Source organism: Misgurnus anguillicaudatus, chromosome 5, assembly GCF_027580225.2.
Source record: "Misgurnus anguillicaudatus chromosome 5, ASM2758022v2, whole genome shotgun sequence".
In the NCBI taxonomy this organism is placed as follows: domain Eukaryota; kingdom Metazoa; phylum Chordata; class Actinopteri; order Cypriniformes; family Cobitidae; genus Misgurnus; species Misgurnus anguillicaudatus.
The window spans coordinates 31,754,877-31,773,237 of record NC_073341.2 but is presented as its reverse complement, the minus strand read 5'-3'; the positions used below and the strand labels follow the sequence as shown (position 1 = coordinate 31,773,237).

At 37.3% G+C, this 18,361-nt stretch overlaps 1 protein-coding gene and 1 long non-coding RNA gene across 10 annotated transcripts in view; one reads left to right on the top strand and one right to left on the bottom strand.

Moving 5' to 3' along the window:
* Positions 1–18,361, bottom strand: part of LOC129414790 (uncharacterized) — a 143,158-nt gene that overhangs the window by 4,288 nt on the left and 120,509 nt on the right. The gene's annotated exons all lie outside the window — the stretch shown is intronic.
* The window catches only part of elavl4 (ELAV like neuron-specific RNA binding protein 4), a 105,381-nt gene that overhangs the window by 82,442 nt on the left and 4,578 nt on the right, over positions 1–18,361 (top strand). For 7 of the 9 annotated variants that reach the window (XM_073868021.1, XM_073868026.1, XM_073868024.1 and 4 more), the window contains 2 exons: positions 8,432–8,665; positions 15,405–15,443. In XM_073868021.1, the coding sequence (XP_073724122.1) occupies positions 8,432–8,665; positions 15,405–15,443 (273 nt within the window). The remainder of the gene's footprint in view (positions 1–8,431; positions 8,666–15,404; positions 15,444–18,361) is intronic. The other 2 variants (XM_073868019.1, XM_073868020.1) reach the window with 2 other exon arrangements.

Sequence of the window (18,361 nt, the reverse complement as noted above, 5' to 3'; positions counted from 1 at the left end):
AATTGATCCAGACCACTGGTTCCTACAAGCTGTGCTTCTTAAGTAAAAACCACCGCTTGTGGAAACGCTACCCTTTTTCTTTTCTACCTCTCTCTATTTTCTTGCTCATTGATATTTTCACGTGACTTGAATTCCATTAACTACACTGTGCAAGCATGCTGTCAGGATGGGTTAACAATAGGCTGATGTCCAAGGTCAACGTTGATATGAGTGTTTATGATCTGTGATATACAATATAATAAGCACAACAGTCAGGCTCCAAAAGGAAAAACGTAACTTTAGTCCGAAACAAGATTTTTAGCAAAAACAAATATGACCTACCATGAGAAAGAACTGTGAATTAAATTGAGCTGGTAAACAAATAATACATTAGAATTTAAATACTGAGCAATAAACTTAAATGATATATTTTGTTTCTGAATCTAACCTGCACCGAGCTCCACACTGGCAATGTTTGCTATACATATTTTCACATATTACACATCTCATAAAGAATTCATTCCCTTACACTACACTCCAAAAAGTTCTGGGTTATTTTTAATCCGCGTTGGGTCGAAAAGGGATGAGAACATAACCCAACGGGTTGTAATTTAACCTGGGTCTCATTGACTAAGCATGCGTATGCACAAATTTATGTGTGAGATGTGCGTACGAATGTTTTCATGAACAAATCGTGATTCAACAAAAACTTTATCAAAATGTCTTCTAACTTTACGCTAAAATTTAAGAAAACCTCGACACTCGTACGCAATAATCACGTATGCTATAATCAAATACAAGGCTATAATTATAATGTGTATGATAGTGTTGATATATAAAATTTACATGATTATATTTTATATTATAATATTTTCTGTATTATAAATTATTATACACAATCTGTATTATTATTATATAAATTATATGATACATTATTATAGCCTACTTATATTTTCGACACATATAAAGCATATAAACAAATGTCAATCACTTGATCTCCTGTTTTTTTATTTTAGATACATATGCGCATTTCTATCATATTAATTAAATGTCATATTTTTTAATGCATCCAATACTTATTTAATGCTTCCTCCAGTGACAGCAAACCTCCCAAATAAAATGCAAGCAAAACGGAACTTTACAGATAATACATATGATCAAGGATTTATTTTCATACTCTTTTGCTTCTATGACAAACTTCTCTAAAATTTCTGTGGACAAGTGCTGCGCAGTGGAAAGCCCTTATATGGAGCTGGTTTGGGCGTGTTTTATGCAAATTACCAACCTCGTACACTCGGCCGCTCATGTAGAACACTCCAAATTCACTAACGTTAGAACAAGTATAATGCTGCAATTACACCAACCGCGGTAGAGGCGGCAAAAACGCAATATTCGCGCGTAGTTGGACGCTTGAACATTTGAGTTTACTTGCCTTATTCACGTGTGAAAGCCACGCGTGAAATTCTAGTCATTCGAGACATTCAAGCGGACATTTGCGTCATGGGAGGGGCTTCTGAGACTCTGCTCGCTTCCTGTAATCACGACACTACTACAGCAAGGTCCTGATTGGTTAACGCGGCACAGAAATTCGGCGAAGTTCAGATTGCTCAATTCGCACGTACAGCAACGCTCAAACCGCACATACCACGCTTACTGCACGTACCGCGCCGCAGGATGCCTAATCGCGTCTTTGCATTGACTTAACATGTAAATCACCCGAGCTTGCCACCTCTACCGCGGCTAATGTAAAAGCAGCATAAGAAGAAACTCATGTGCTTACGCACGTGTTGTGAATTAGGCGGAAAGTTTTCATGAAAAGTTCATGTGTGCGTAAAAAATACAAAAATGTATGGTCAATTTAACCCTTCGGCTGGGTTTGCTTTTTGACCCATCGCTGGGTTGAAAATAGGCCAGCTTTTTTTGAGTGTACCAACCAAATTAAAGTGTACAAAAAGTACAGTAAAGACATTTATACAGATTGTCTCAAAGTCGGTTAGTGTATTTGATTTAACAACAGCTATTCGGCTTTCTTTGACAAACAAACAGTAAATAAATGCTGTCAATTATGTTACAGTATATTGTCGCAATGGATTTGACTGCATCATTTACAATGCCTAATTCGGATGAGTTAGTACGGTACACACAAACGCTTGTCTTTTTTTACTATTTTAAAATATTGCTACAAATCAAAATGTGCTGTAATTGTGATTTTAAACAAATATTGATTGTGGCTTAGAATTGTTTTGATTTCTAAAAAAATCTTTAGAGAAAATGAATTGGAAAAACGCACAGGCCTCTTACAAAGTAAACAGCCATTATCGGGCTATATTAAAACGAAACGTTTCATCCTTATCACTATCATCGCACCATAAACGCGTGCCATGTCATCGCTGCCTTGGCCTCCAATTACACAAGGAGAAACAGATGGATTTATAGCTGCGCACCAGCAGAACCAAGCAAAGAGCTGCTCGAGTCTTTAAAGACCTCCCTTATAGAGGCTTTTCAAACACCATCTGTAGCGGCAGCAACTTGCGTTACATAAATCGAGACGCCGCTTTTCTTTCTTTGATTAGACAGAAAGTAAGATGAGAGGTGTGCGCTTTTTTCCATCATAACATATTTAGCGCGCTAGTTTAATAAATGTCCGATGCAGCTAGCACTGCCACTAAAAATGTGCTTATGTTGAGACAGAGGAGAAAGAAAGCTTTCACTGACAGCCGAGCTTTTTTCCGAGCTTTCCTTTATTCCCAGAGGAGTATTTTCCCCCTTCTCTCTCTTTCTCTCTCCTATGCAGTAAGTGTCGAAGAACAGAACGGTGGGCGTGCAGTAGAAAGCGCTTTGTCAGGCCGGCTGTGGCAGTCTCTTGCCACCATTTCTTGCGTGCTCGCTCTGTGTGTCACGGTTATTATTAAACTCAGCATTCTCTAGCTTCATGTGTGCTGAGCCCAGATAAGTACAGGTAGAAAGTTACGTAAGGCAGGAGTGATTACCAGGAGAATAGTGCCGTTAACCGGCACATTGTAGCTGTAACTCTGTTCTGTTCGTGATAAGCGCTATAAAGGAGCTAGCGGTGCCAGTATCTCGGGCCGTGCGCTTTGTTTAGGCAGCCTGTTATAGAAACGGCTGCAGGCTTATTATGGTAATGTCAGGGAAGCGTTGGGAAAAGAAACAGTAAAGCACAGTGTACATTAAGGCGCCCATTTGCATTTTTTAACCGTTAAAACTGCAAGCTTTTTTCGGGATCCTAATTTTAGCGGTTCTGCGGGCGGCTGATAGATCGTCAGCTGTTTGCTGAGTCGCAGCCGGAATGACATTGGTCAGCACTATTTCCACCCGAGGAAAACAAGATCCCATCACGGTTTTATTATAGTTGTGTTAGTGCACAGCGCTGAAACACTCTGAATTGAAACGCAGTCGTACCTGCCCTACGGGCATACGCTGTTTTTTTGGTATGGAGCAAAACACACTGCAGAGGACAAAAGGACACACAATATAAAGCATTTGCAAAATTGAATTTGCTATTAAACAGACACCAGACACATCATTCATAATGTTATGACTTGCTGTGTCCTGCACCCGACTGTCAAGAGCTGTACAAAAACAGGCTGTGTCTAAAATGAGATACAAGCTTAATAACTGTGCAGTATGCACTTTTACAATTTTTTCACATTTATATCAATTTGTGTGTTCTTTGGGAATTGCCGTTGCTAGCACCATGCTTTACCAGTTGTTAAAATGGTATGGAAATGCAGAAGGCATTATTTCACTACAAACATTTTAGCTGCTCCACTACTGTGCAAAGGTTTGATTTAAAGCAGTGCATTGTGGGTACAGTATTCTGTGATGGTTTTGGCAAATACAGTAGGTCACTATAGAAAAGGCCACATGCAGTGCATGGTATTTATTCAACATGATCTCACTAATGTCCGTGGTATAGTCACGGAATATTTTGCTCATTTATTCGTGTCATTGTCACGGATCTCCAAATTTTTCCGTGCCCGTACCACGGATTTTCTTTTCCGTGTCAGTTTCACGTATTGGTTACTCAATTTAGAGGTCTTCTCGGGTCAAATAAATGTACCCGACCAGAAATGACCCGAATCACTTTATACCCGAACCCGGCGTGCATAAATATTTTTTTAAAAGAAAGACCCAATGTATACATTTAAAATTGACTGATATCTGTCTCAACGAAAATTAACGTACCGCCAGCCACACAATTGACATTGACGCACACCGACCCTGTATCACAAAATTATGTACCTATAGTCACGTGTTTTTGTGTGTCTTTTCCATGACACTGAAATGTTTTTGTTACTCAACTGTTAACACTTTGCGTTAGGAAGTCACTTTAAGTATTGGTTTCAACTTTTTTTTCATGATTTATTTTATATATTTTATGATTTTTAAACTATTGTCGCCTGGCATTAGGGTTAGAGTTGGGTTTGGGTAAGGATGTCATTTTATGTAAATCTAATCCTAAACCGAAGCGATAATGGTAAGAAAATAGGACAAAACAGTTGAGTAACAAATACATGACAGTGAAATGTAAACACGCAAAAAGGCGGAAAAACGTGTCAGTGTCACGGAAAACACTCACAAAATTACGTGACTTTAGGTACATAATTTCGTAATACTGAGTTCGGGTTTTCGGGTCCGTTCGGCAAAAAATACATTAATTTTAAGTTACCCGAGACCCGATGCTGTTAATATTATACCTGACCCGTGTCTGAGGCACACGTGAAACTTTTAGACCCAAACCCGACCGGGTCATGGGTCGGACCTCGAGTTTTCGAATCTAAGTGGACCTTTGAAGACCTCTAACTCAATTGTTTTTCCTTTTTTTAAACCATTGTCGCTTGGGTTTGGGGTTAGATTTGGGGTTTGGATGACACTTTAACTATTGGTTTATTCTATTTTTTCTGATTTTTTAACAATTTCGTTAGGGTTAGAGTTGGGTTTGGGTAAGGATGTCATTTTATGTAACAGAAAGTTGTTCTAACCCCAGACCCAGGCGACGATGGTAAGAAAATAGGAAAACAATAACCAATACGTGAAACTGACACGGAAAAGAAAGTGTGTGGTATGGACACGGAAAAATGCGGAGGTCTGTGACAATGACACAGATACCTGTAAGCAAAATATTTTGTGACTATAACACGGAAATTTGTGAGTCAGGTTGTATTTATTCTATATACTGCTGAGAAAGTAGGAGTTGCATGCATAGACTGTAAAAAAAAGATGGACGACGCGACGTCGCCTCCCTCCATTGTAATGAATTGAAGCTAAAAATGTCCAACCATGGTCGCCGTCATGTTATGTAAAAATGTCAGTTTGGAGCTAAGGCATGCGCAGAAGAAATTGTCCGTGGAGCCAGACACGGAGCGTTCCGCCCAAATGCTTGCGCGCCCAATTCAACCACGCCAATCATAACGGCACGCCTTTCTATAGCATCAAATTACTCGCTAAAATTAAACTTATCACAAAAATGAACACTTGAACATATATCATTTACCTGAAAGGACCAGAACTATCTTTAGGAAACTTTTATTGGAAGTATAAATAATGTTTTTATTTAGAGCAGAGTCCCATTCGTTTGAACGGAGAGGGTGGGGTTTATGACTTGTACTGCAGCCAGCCACCAGGGGGCGATCAAAGAGCCAGAGCCTTCACTTTTCAAGACTTATGAGGCACACCCGGTTGCATGCTAATATGCTTTTCCAAACATATCCAAAGCTATATAACGGGTTTGGAAGGGCATGACATTTGACCTCCACACAGAGGCAAAATCTGTGTTCAAGTTAAAGCAAAGACAACGAATAGTTTGAGCCAGATCCATCAGTTCATTGCAGCACGCTTAAACTGACAGACAGAAACAAAAAGTCATGTAGTTTCAGATCAAAATTTTATGAAACAGAATTTGTAATCTCTTGTATTTTTAGATACTTGAGCTGTTGCATGTCAAATATCTTCTAGACAGAGAGAGAGAGAGCGGTAGGGAGATTCTGAGAGAGAATATGTCAATCCCAGTTTTCCTCTCTGTTCCACTTTCCAAGGATTCGGGAGAAACTGAGAGAGAAGATGTCAATCCCAGTTTTCCTCTCTGTTCCACTTTCCAAGGATTCGGCTTAGACCTAAACATCACCGTGCTGCATTTACGTTCAAAGCTAACGTTGCATCCTAAACTCCCTGGAATAACGCATGCTTTCGTTCTTCAACCCTCCATCATTCTAATTAAAAAGAGCAGGTTTTGGTAAGGGAAAAGTGAGCAACTGTCAGAGATGACTCACGCTGCGAAGGAAACCGTAATGCAGCCGCAGCCTGAATGAAAGCTTACCGCGTTGAAAAGATTGTGTGCAAATATTTGTTTGGAAAACCGAACCTATCAAAAGACACTGATTTGAATAGACAATCAGGCAGCACAACAGAAAACATCAATACTAGCGTGTGACAGCCGAGAGTGTGAGAAAAGATGGAACTGACACAACAGGATGTGCAGACACACGCACACAAATAGTGCTCATTGTATTATGCAAATTGCCCTCTTGGAAAGCCGTCTCCACATGCACACCCTCAGAGGCAGAAGGATCGTCTCATTAAAAACCAGCCCGACAAAAGACCTCCCAGTAAGCCAGGCCCTTTTAAATGTTACTTTCAGGTAGCGGTCAAAACCATCGCCTTGGAAACCGCAGAAATGTCGCCGGCAAGCTGCATACCATGAGGCGGCATGTGGCCATCAGCTGGTGCGAACTACGCAGTATGAGGCTGAGCAAGACGTGCCACACGTGTACACGCAAATGCACACACATTGGTTTCCACACCAGCAGGCAACAGTATTTCTACAATATTGCCGTCCTCTCATGAAGAAAAGAAAACAAATTACACGTCTGCCTGACAGCACTGGAACGTAGGCCGGCCAATAGAATCTCCCCGTTTCCTCACGCCTCATTTACATAATGTGACACTGGCGATAGGAGCCGTCATATGTGCTGAATATTTCTGTCATTTGTCGACACCAAATCATTTGCCAGAATATTTCTGTCTCTAAATATAGAAACGAAGGGTTTTGAATGAAGGTGTGTGCAAGTCTTTCTGTAGCTAAAGGGTTATAGCATGGTGCTAGCAACGGCAAAGTCGCAGGTTTGAATCTGCATGTACCGGTAGTAATAAAAAATATTAATTGAATTAAAGTTGCACAATATACTGAAATGGCATGTGCAATATACATATCACAATGATTATTATATTATAGTACATAGTTTTGTATAGTCAAACTTTTTAGTTGGATGCAGATAACAGAAAAACTGACATGTGCATTGCATGTGCTTTGATGTGTGGAAGATGATCAAAGATCAGAAAGAATGTAAAACATCTACTTTGGTTAAGTAATTTTTAGTTTTTTAATACATACACTTTAATATAGTTCATATATATTTCAGGGTTCCCACACCTTAGTTAACTTTCAAGGACTTTCCAGGTCCAATACCATCAAATTCAAGTACTAAAGAGAAAGGTTACATTGTGTTACCATTTAAGATACAAATATTACAGTTCCCTTTCGAGGGAACTGGCGCTGCGTCACTGCGGTGACACTTTGGGAACGCCTCCAGGGGTAAGTGCGTCTAAATGTGTATATCAAATTCAATCAATGGTGAGGCTTAACGACAAAGACAAGTATATCGCTATCTGAAATATTGCCAAAGACGGCTTTACAGGGACGCAGCAAGTATGGCAAGGGAGACGCAGTGTCTCGTTCCCTTCTCGGTGAACAACAGTTACATACGTAACCCGAGACATTTTATGTGTCAAACACAACTATGCAAAAAAGCATTTTGGTATGAATCAACATTCGCATACAGAAGATATAAGCTTTTAAAACGAACAGTTTATAACGTGTGCTTAAAAAGTCTAGAACTTTTGTAATATTATCCAACACTAAACAGGGAATAATATGGATTTTTTTTTTTTCAGAAAACTTCTTGCATAAAATAGATTTAAGCACTTTCAATGACCTGTATCTTTGTATGTATATTTTCAAAAACTTCCCAGGGCTTTACATTTTTTCTCCCAGATTCACAAACTTTCAAGGACTTCAAGGACCCTGATATTTACGAACTTAAAACATTATCATATCGCATATTGTGTGTCGCATTATTTAACAAGTTAGTGCATATCGCATTTTCTTCAATATTGTGCAGCTCTTGCTCAAATGCATTGCAAGTCAAAACACATGGAAATAATAATTAATATATACATTTGTTATATATTAAAGATAACCAAAAGGGTTTTTCTGGTATTGTATTTCTGCCTGCATGAATAAAAAATACTTAATGAGAGCAGTTTTATTTTTCAAATGCATATGAGTATATAGTTGTACATGAATTGGTTGATATTGCACTTGCAAACCGAATAAAGCCAGTAAGTGTATCGTGTGTTGTTTCTGATGTGCTGGCCCCACAGGTGGCTCGCGGGGTGTGGGTTTCATTCGCTTTGATAAGAGGATAGAAGCCGAGGAAGCCATCAAGGGACTGAACGGACAGAAGCCCTCGGGTGCCGCTGAGCCCATTACGGTGAAGTTTGCCAACAACCCCAGCCAGAAGACTAGCCAGGCACTACTGTCGCAGCTGTACCAATCCCCAAACCGGCGCTACCCTGGACCCCTCCACCACCAAGCACAGAGGTTCAGGTAAATACGCATCAGACAGGGTTTCACTCAGCGGTCAGTAGTATTCGAATGTGCTGTATATTTCCTATAAAGTCTTAAATAAAGTTGAGGGGCTGTAGCTAAGAATTACCTTTTCAAAAATAAATTGAATGTGGGCACCTAGATGTGGGCCACTAGCATACATTATAGAGGTGACTCAGAATTGGTGGCACAGATAAACAAAGACTGAAAAATAGCAGTTGCATTGTAAAACTACTGTATGCAGATAGACCATAAGTTATACCGTATGTCAGTTTAACTGTGGAATAGCTGCTCCCAAAAATAAATCAAATAAAATACAGAAAAGAAACTGAAGTAAAGACTGATAAGAGACAGTGGGGTTCTGTCGTTCACAATCTCCCTCTGATTTCGTTTTCTCATACATCATTTTTCCTTCTTTCATTTCACATCTGTTCCTTTCATTTGAGTTCAGCAGCCTAAATAACTTCATTCTGGCAGCTTACCCCTTTTCAATCCGGGGCAGCACTTCTCAACCTTTATGAAAGGCAATGCAAAGCACTTTCTCTGCTGTACCCCTGACAAGACGTGAAGGCAAATAGTTAGTCACAGGCAACAATAACAACAATTTTAGATCTTGCTATTGACTTGGAGCTTAAGATCTGCCCTCCTCTGAAGCTAATTCACATTAACTGTGAGTCACGTCGTACGGGCTTTGAGCTGCCAATACAGTTGATGTCATCATGGAGTTAAAGCTTAGTTACAGATGTCAGCTAGCAAAGTGGCATTTAAATGATGTGTTTCTATTCTTGGCTTAGTCCAATTTGGTATAAAAGGTTTACAGTATATATTTTTTCAAAGCAGTAAATTTAAGATTATACGGCATGTTTTGCTTTTAAAGGTGCAGTGTGTACATTTTAGCGGCATTCAGTGGTGAGGTTGCGAATTGCAACCAATGGCTCAGTCCACCGCTCACCCCTCACTTTTGAAACGCATAGAGAAGCTACGGTAGCCGCCACCGGAAAAACATGTAATTGACGGAGACAACTTAGTTAAAAAAGTTTGTCTGTTAAAGGCGGAGTGCACAATGTTTGAAAAACGCTTTGGAAAAGGAGATGGGCCGACTACCAAAACACACTTATAGCCAATCAGCAGAAAGGAGCGTGTCTACTAACCGACATCCTTGCCTGGTTGCGTATGTGTGGGGCGGGTCTTTTAAAAGAAGGTCCCGATTCTGTTGGGGTAGAGGCGTGTTTGTTTAGGTGATTTCAAATATCAACATTGGCTTTCAAACATTGTGCACTCCACCTTTAAGGGCTTCTGTAGAAACATGGCGGCACAAAATGGCGACTTCCACATAAGGGGACCCTCTGTGTATGTAGATAAAACGTCTCATTCTAAGGTAATAAAAACATAACGGTTCATTATAAAAAGGTCTTTATACACCCCTGATAATATAGTTTTGTATATTATTTTGCATTTCTGTCAAGAGGTCCTTCTAAAAATTACACACTGCACCTTTAAAAACTTAGTAAATGTGATCATATCTATGAAATTGAAGATAATCTGTTCATGATATTAGGATATTACGATCACTCATTGATTTACATTGATTTTAACCTTTGACATGACCTTACTCAGTCAATATTAAAGATGTCAATATTATATTTTCACTGAATGTTCTTTACATTTTGTAGTATGATTGTATAAAGAGAATCACAAAGAGATGACTTGAGCAGGGTTTTCACATTACCTGGTACCCAGCAATGAATATATGTTGCCACACTCCAGGGCCACAAAATTGTAAGGGTTGTAAATAACTATTACACTGCAAAAAATGCACTGAAAAAAAAAATTTCAAGAAAAAAAATTATTAGTATTTTTTTCTTGTTTTCAGTAAAAATATCTAAAAATTCTTAAATTAAGATGCTTTTTCTTGATGAGCAAAACGAAAATAAGTGTTTTAGACCAAAAATATCAAATTTAAGTGATTTTGTCCATAAACAATGATGAATTTTTCTCGAATTTAGTATTTAAGAAAAAAATTCGAAATTTTTTGCTTAGGCCTACCCAATTGGCAGATCTTTTCTTGTTTTATGCCCCAAATCACTTAAATTTGATATTTTTGGTCTAAAAACTAGACTTTCATTTTGCTCATCAAGAAAAAGCATCTTAATTTAAGAATTTTTAGATATTTTTACTGAAAACAAGAATTTTTGGCAGTGTGACTTTCTTGCTTGGTGTTTTTGCCTTGTTTTCTGTAGAAATATCTAAAAGTTCTTAAATTAAAATGCTTTTTCATGATGAACAAAATGACCCAAAATAAGTCTATTTTTTATTCCAACAATATCAAATTTAAGCGATTTTGTGCATAAAACAAGCAAAAAAAATCTGCCAATGGGGTAAGCAAAAAATCACTAAAACACAAAATTCGAGAAAAATTCAAGAAACATTTGCTTACCCCATTGTTTTATGCACAAAATCACTTAAATAAGTGATTAAATAAGTGATTTTGAGAAATAAGTTTAGTTTATAGACAACAAATGTACAATTTAAGTAAATTTAAACTTAAAACAAGCACAAATATCTAAGAAAAAAATCCAAAAATACGTTTTTTTTTTCTTAAACACTTAATTTAAGCAAAAATTTCTCACCATATTGACAGATTATTTAGCTTTTTTTAAGCACAAATTCACTTAAATTGTATATTTTTTTGTCTAAAAACTAGACTTATTTTCTTAGGTTATTTTGCTCATCAAGAAAATACATCTTGATTTAAGAATTTTTAGATATTTCTACTGAAAACAAGACAAAAATACTAAGTAAGAAAGTCATTTTTGCAGTGTAACAGGTTATGAGAACCAATAACAGTACGAATACTTTATATTATACATGTTATAATCCATCTCATCTAGATGAATGAATTAACAGTCTAATGTTTACTCTAACACAAATCATCAAACAGGACTTGAGCAATTAGCAATGCTCAGCAATACTGGTGACAGAAATCAGTAATTCATTTCTCATACATCACAAGCATTTATTACTGAAGAAGAGATATGAAAAGCATGAGCACCATTTGCATGTATTAGTCGGCCTTACAAAGGCATCATTGTGTTGTGTGTGCGTTTGAAGTGGCAGTGTGAAAAGCTTCAGGCCGGGCCGAGACACGCCTGCAGATATCTAACACATCGTGTGCTCTTGCACCTCTGAGCCCTCGCTCCGATTAACTCATTTACCCACAAAACAACCTGCCTCTCTAATTGGCTAATTGGCATCGTAATGACTCGACACACTGACTGTCCTCATTTATTTCTGCTGTATTTTTTTCGCACAAGATGCAGTCACCAACTGTTGACCCACTACGGCGTGTACGTATGTGTGTGTTCGTCTGTAGAAGTTCACAAATGAAATGTGGGAAAGCTGTAATTAGCCCTGTCGGCCATCTTGCGAAGGTTTTAATAAGACATGAGACGGGGCCGAGCCAAGTGAGAGACCAAGGTCGCAGCGTAACCAAACAGACAGGAGACCAAAATGAAAATGACTGACAGGAAAGGATAGCGTAATACACTGGCCCGTCGGGTCACTGGAGCTAATAGAAACGCTGCAAAAAAAGACATTGCGAGATAAAGAAAGGGCACTCGCAGTTAATGCTGTATTACATTCTGTCTTCAAGCCTTCATTGAAATGTCATTTTTATATTAAAGTTTTTAGGTAAGATAGCGCCAGACCAATTTCATTCATAACACTAGCATATAACTGTACATGTTCTGACAGTAGGATTCATTCTTGATATCTCATTCTTAATATAAGTTTATATGATTTATTTTTAAAAGTTTTCGTTTACTATTTGCTATCATATCCCCTGTGTTATATTTGGAAAATGGTTAATATCATACACTGCAATAAATGATTTTCAATAATAATAAAAAAATCTTAGTAGCCTATTTTTGTCTTGTTTTCAAAATAAAAAAACATTCTTAAATTGGGATGCTTTTTCTTGATGAGCGGAGCGACCCAAGAAAATGGGTCTAGTTTTTAGAACAAAAATATCAAATTTAAGTGATTTTGTGCATAAAACAGGCAAAAAAATCTGCCAATGGGGTAAGCAAAAAAAACTTGAACATTTTTCTTAAATGCTAAATTCAAGAAAAATTTTAGAAAAATGTGCTTACCACATTGGCAGATTTTTTTGCTCGTTTTATGCACAAAATCACTTAAATTTGATATTTTTGGTCTAAAATCTAGACTTAATTTCTTGGGTCGTCTTGCTCATCAAAAAAAAAACATCTTTATTTAAGAATTGTTAGATATTTTTTTACTGAAAACAAGACAAAAAGTCTAAGAATTTTTTTCTTGAAAATCATTTTTTGCAGTGTAAATGACATATAAGGGTAAATTCAGTTAACCTGAGCCACTTTTGCCAATCATTTAATAAACCCAATGTATGTGAATTCACCCTATATTACATAAATAATAAAACATAAATGACCATTCCTTAAAATTCCTCCAATTCCTTAAATGATATTAATTGTAATTTCATCCCCCAACACACATTGTTTACAAAAAGCAGCCCAAAATTTATGTAATAAGACTATAAAATCTATAAAATGTTATATTTGTAAATGTGTTAAGTATACACTTTCAGAATATAGGTACAAAAGTTGTCACTGGGACGGTACATTTTTAAAAAGGTCCTAATATGTACCATAGTTGCAGATATGTACCCTTGAGGTACCAGTATTTACCTTGGTAACACTTGAGGGGGTGTTCATAAGACTGACATGACACCTTCATAATCAGGAGATTTTATGACAACTGTCATTGAGTGTCATTTGTTCAATTATGTCATTTTTAATGCAATGTTTGATATGTCTTTGTTATGACAACTTGACATAAACCAATACATCATAATGTCATAAATCTGTCATAAACATGACATAGCAGAATAATTATCAAACTTAAAAAACGACCTAGCTTTATGGGTTAACATTACATTAAAGTGGCATTCAAATGTTATTAGGTGTTAATACTATGTCAAATAATTTTAAATACCGTAACAAAATGCCACAGACATGTAAAAGATTATACTTCTGTTATGTATGTGCACAATACATAAAAAACTGAAAACTAGCTGAACTTGTTCTTCATCACACAGAGGGTTCTGAAATTTCTGACATAAAAGAAGAAACTAACAAAACATTTATTTGATTTAATTAATTTATTTAATGTAAATAACTGTTTTCCAGTGATATGGCCCCTACGCTGCAAGGCTTAACCCATTATTGTACTCATTATTGTTTTCATTTCATTTAGGGGGAATAGGTCTCCATTTATTATTAAATGATTGATTTTATTTGTTATACACATTATAAAAACATTATAAACTATAAAACATTATAAACTAAATAATATTAATGACGTTGTTATAAAACTATTTGACAAGAGTATTAACATTTAATGACATTTTAATGACAAATTATATTTGTACCACTGTAGTTGAGGTCAAGAAAAATATTCATGATGCTGTTATAAAACTATATGACAAAGTATTAACACTTAATTACAAATTCAATTTGTATCACTGGAAAAAAGTGGTCAGTTATGTTGTCTTGGTAATGTCAATTTGTCATGACAAGTTATGATGTACTGGTTAATGTCAAGTTGTCATAACAAGACATCTCAAACAACGTCATCTTTGCATTAAAAATGTCATAATTGAATGAATGACACTTGATGACATAAACGTGCATAAAATCTCCTTCATGTTCATAGCACGTGTCATGTCATGATTATGAAGATGTTATGTAAGTCTTATAAACACCCCTTCAAGTAAAATGTTACCTTTACCTCTAAGGTACCAATGTGTACCTTTGAGCTACCAATATGCACCTTTTAGGTACAATAGTGTACTTTTTAAAAAGGTACTGCCCCAGTGACAACTTTTGTACCTTTATTTTTGAAAGTGTACAGTGATCCAAAAAAGTATGTGTACACTAAGGCCACACTTAAAATGTATGAATGTTATTGCATTATTTTACAAAAACAATAGAAGTGTGACATTTGTATCAAAGAAATATAGCATTATATATATATATATATAGTATATTTTGTATTTGGACACTTTTTGTCCATAGTTAATGAGATGAACTACAGTATGTTTACTTTGCCAGGATACCTGTATTCATTCAGCCACCCAAATTGACCTTGGATTAAAGTGATCCTTAGAAAAGTAAAATGTGTTTTCTAACTAATTTTGTTGGCAGATGCCACTATAATATTATACATCTAATGCAACGACATTCATACATAAGTGTGACGTATTGTACGTGTTTATATACATTTACTTGTACAAAAGTCTCTCAATACATTGATGCTACTGTAGCATATATGATTTAATGGCTAATGCATAAACATTAGTCATTCAGTATACTGTAGATGCTGCTGTACAACAAATTATATACAAATTTCAGGGCTGTAAAAACGCTAAACGCTCTCGAATGCAACTAGCGATTGCGTTCAGTATGTGTTGTGCTGGGTGGGCAGTCGAGTGGCCTCCTGTGTTACCATTAGCACTGCTTTAGATTTGCTGCTCTTTGAATGTTTGATTGACTCTGTGAAATGCCTGATGGGGCAACACAGTGTAATGGTCCATCACTGGATGGGCGTCTACCTTCAGTGAGGCAGGGATGTAGCATTAGTTCCATTGAGTGAGTCGACCATCTGCCTGGCATTAACCCCAGAACCCTCCTTCTCTTTGCAGGCTGGACAATTTGCTTAATATGGCCTATGGCGTTAAGAGGTAATTAAAACTTCACCGAATGCCAGATGTCCATGTTGACAGTTTGATTTCTATCCTGTTTTTTCTTTCTTTTTTGAAAATCACAAGCATTCAGTTCAGTTTAAGGTCTTCCTCCTCTCTTGAGTTCTTTTCTTTAAGTTTTTTTACTTGATTGTTATGATTTTTACCTACCAATCAGTAGCCAAACAAAGTAAGTGTAAATATCTTTTATCATTGAGTATGCATTGTTTGCATATGATGATTATACATTTTTATATTTAGTTTTGATATTTTGTGTTTTCTTGTGTGTGGCTCCTGTTTTGAGGCGTGGCTTTGACAGGATTCAGGGGCTGAAGCCGTACCTCCGTCCAGCTCTGCGTTTTTAACTATTTCTTTGACATGACTACTAGGGTGGTCCTTATTTTTTTACTTTTAAAAGTTCATGCTTTCACCCCACCAATATGTTTGAATAAATACATTTAAAAATTAGGCGAAATTTTTTCAATATTAATTAATATTTAGAGCTTGCTCAAGACCTTTGAAGTTTAACACATTCACATGTTAATGTATGTGATACTTTGTGCTAGCATGTATAATTGTTTAATAATATATACTTATGGCAGCAATGGACTTATTTGGCCATGCTCCATGCAATTAAAACTCCTGTTTTAGTTGTGATATGTCTTTCAAAGCAAGAAAGCTTCAATGTGAATGAAGCACAATAGACAATATACACTGAGACAATGGCTGAAGCAACACGAAGCAAGTCCGCTATACGGTTAGTCGGATCAGAAGAGAGAAATAACTGGAACAAAGTCACCCTCCAAGAAGCAAGTTTTATGTGTGTTGTGTGTTTTTATGTTACAGTTTTTGCCAAAATATGTGATTTCGGAAATATTGAGCAACCTCTAGATATTGTAGGAACAATACAATTTCAAAATTTCGCACAGTGTGTTTTTATTGATATCCTAACACATTTAGGGGGTGAGAGTTGAACATTTCAAAAGAAAAATTTGACCCATTATAACTAAGGACCACCCTAATGACTACCCACCACCGTCACCAATTTAAAGATTTAGTTACTTTAAAACTTGAAATCATCATTGTTAACTTACTTTCATGCTGTTTCAAAACCAAATGAAACTGCATTCTGTAAAGCGAAAAAGTTTTCTTTTACATGCAATTACATTACAATGAATGGGGACTGGAGCTTTACAACATAAGAAAAGACAAAAAATGTTTCAAACAACTATTTCAAGCATTACATACAATGGCTTTGAGTGAAGTACAGGCCAAAATGTAAGCCATCATATGACTTCAAAAGAATTGCTGTGTAGAACGTACAGTACGGACATAGTACATAGCGTGGACTACTTTTATAATCCTACTGCATCGTATTTGAAGCATTGACAGTTCCAGTCCCCATTCATTGTAATGAAATGAAAAGGAAAACTGAATAGTACATTACTCAAAGTTTCCCATTTTATGGTCTTTGAAAGAAAGTCCAGATATGTATTCAGAACAACAGGAGGGAGAGTAAATAATATAATTTTCACATTTTGGGAACCATTCTTATTACAACTTTTTACATTCCAATTGTAAAAAGTCTAATAGATAATTTCGAAGGTTAGACTTTTTATTTGTTTGGTTTCATTTGATTAAATGAGCCGGTTTGGAGCAAGACGGAGGTGGTGCCAGCTCACCTGGATCCTTGCAGGAAATGTAGTGTTTCACTGCAGGTTTAGGAGCCTCTGATCATCTGGGTTTGCTTGTGCTTTTTTGCTTTGTGCTGCTGTGGATGTAATGAAAAGGTTTCTTTTGAACATGTGCTTATGACATTTTGTTGCATATTTTAGTATCTATTGAAATACTTTGATGTCCACCAAAGACTCAAGGCTAAGATGGAGGGCGTAGCATGAGAGGTTATGCATTGCGTGTATTCTTTCCCCCAGCGCCATATTTACTTTCCAAGAAACTCCTTTACTGTTCGGCAATGACTGATTTGCAGTGATCGTTGCAGGGAACATATCGTTTTTATAGAGCCGAAATCTCTGCGGTTCATCTTTTCAGTGTAGAAAGCTGACGTGCCACAGGAAGTCAAGCAATCAAACAGGATATGCCAACGAGGCAACAACATCTTTCAAAACAAATGAGACGACGTCGCCTTTTTATTTACGCTCTGTGCGATCAGCTGTCAAATAGCTGAAAAGGGCCATGAAGAAATCACATAAGCCTGTCTGCCTCTAGAGAGCGAGAGCAAATTTAGGGGAGATGAAACCAATAGAGGGAGGAGGCGTAGTGCTCGGCGAACACGGCGAAGAAGGTAATTAATGAACAAAGACCCGTCTGAAAAAGTGAGCATCGCTAGGTGACGGTGGGCAGCTCGGAGGGGTGGGATGCCTCTAGGTCAGCCGCTTGTTGCTACGCAACTCCGTGTCCAACTGTTCGCCTTAGTTTATACAACAGACAGCGCTCAGCCCTGCCCTCGTAGTCACCAGACATCTCCGTGTCAGCAATAAGCCGGTTCGACCCTCACCCGCTAGCTCGTCTACAGATGACTGGCATTCAAATTACCACGAAGCCACATTTCGCCTTCTTCTCTACGGCGCCGGATTCATTATTTACACAGAAATACCAGCGTAATTGAAGTCATGAGATGGTTTGCTTGTCACGCGGCACAAAGTGAGCCGACTTACCATTATATCCTTCATTTACATAATGAGACACAAGTGACAGGACACAAAAGAGAAAGAGAGAGACAGATGTATTGACTCTGCCAGGACGAACTGGCTAAAACGCAGATGAAACGTCTGAGTAATTCTTGGCAGAACAAGAAGCAGGGAATTGGCCGGCCCTGTAGTCCGTGCAGTGCTATTGATCACAGTCACACACTGCGGAGCGGTGGAGGGTGTGGGTGGAATACACTCTGTTCCCCATGC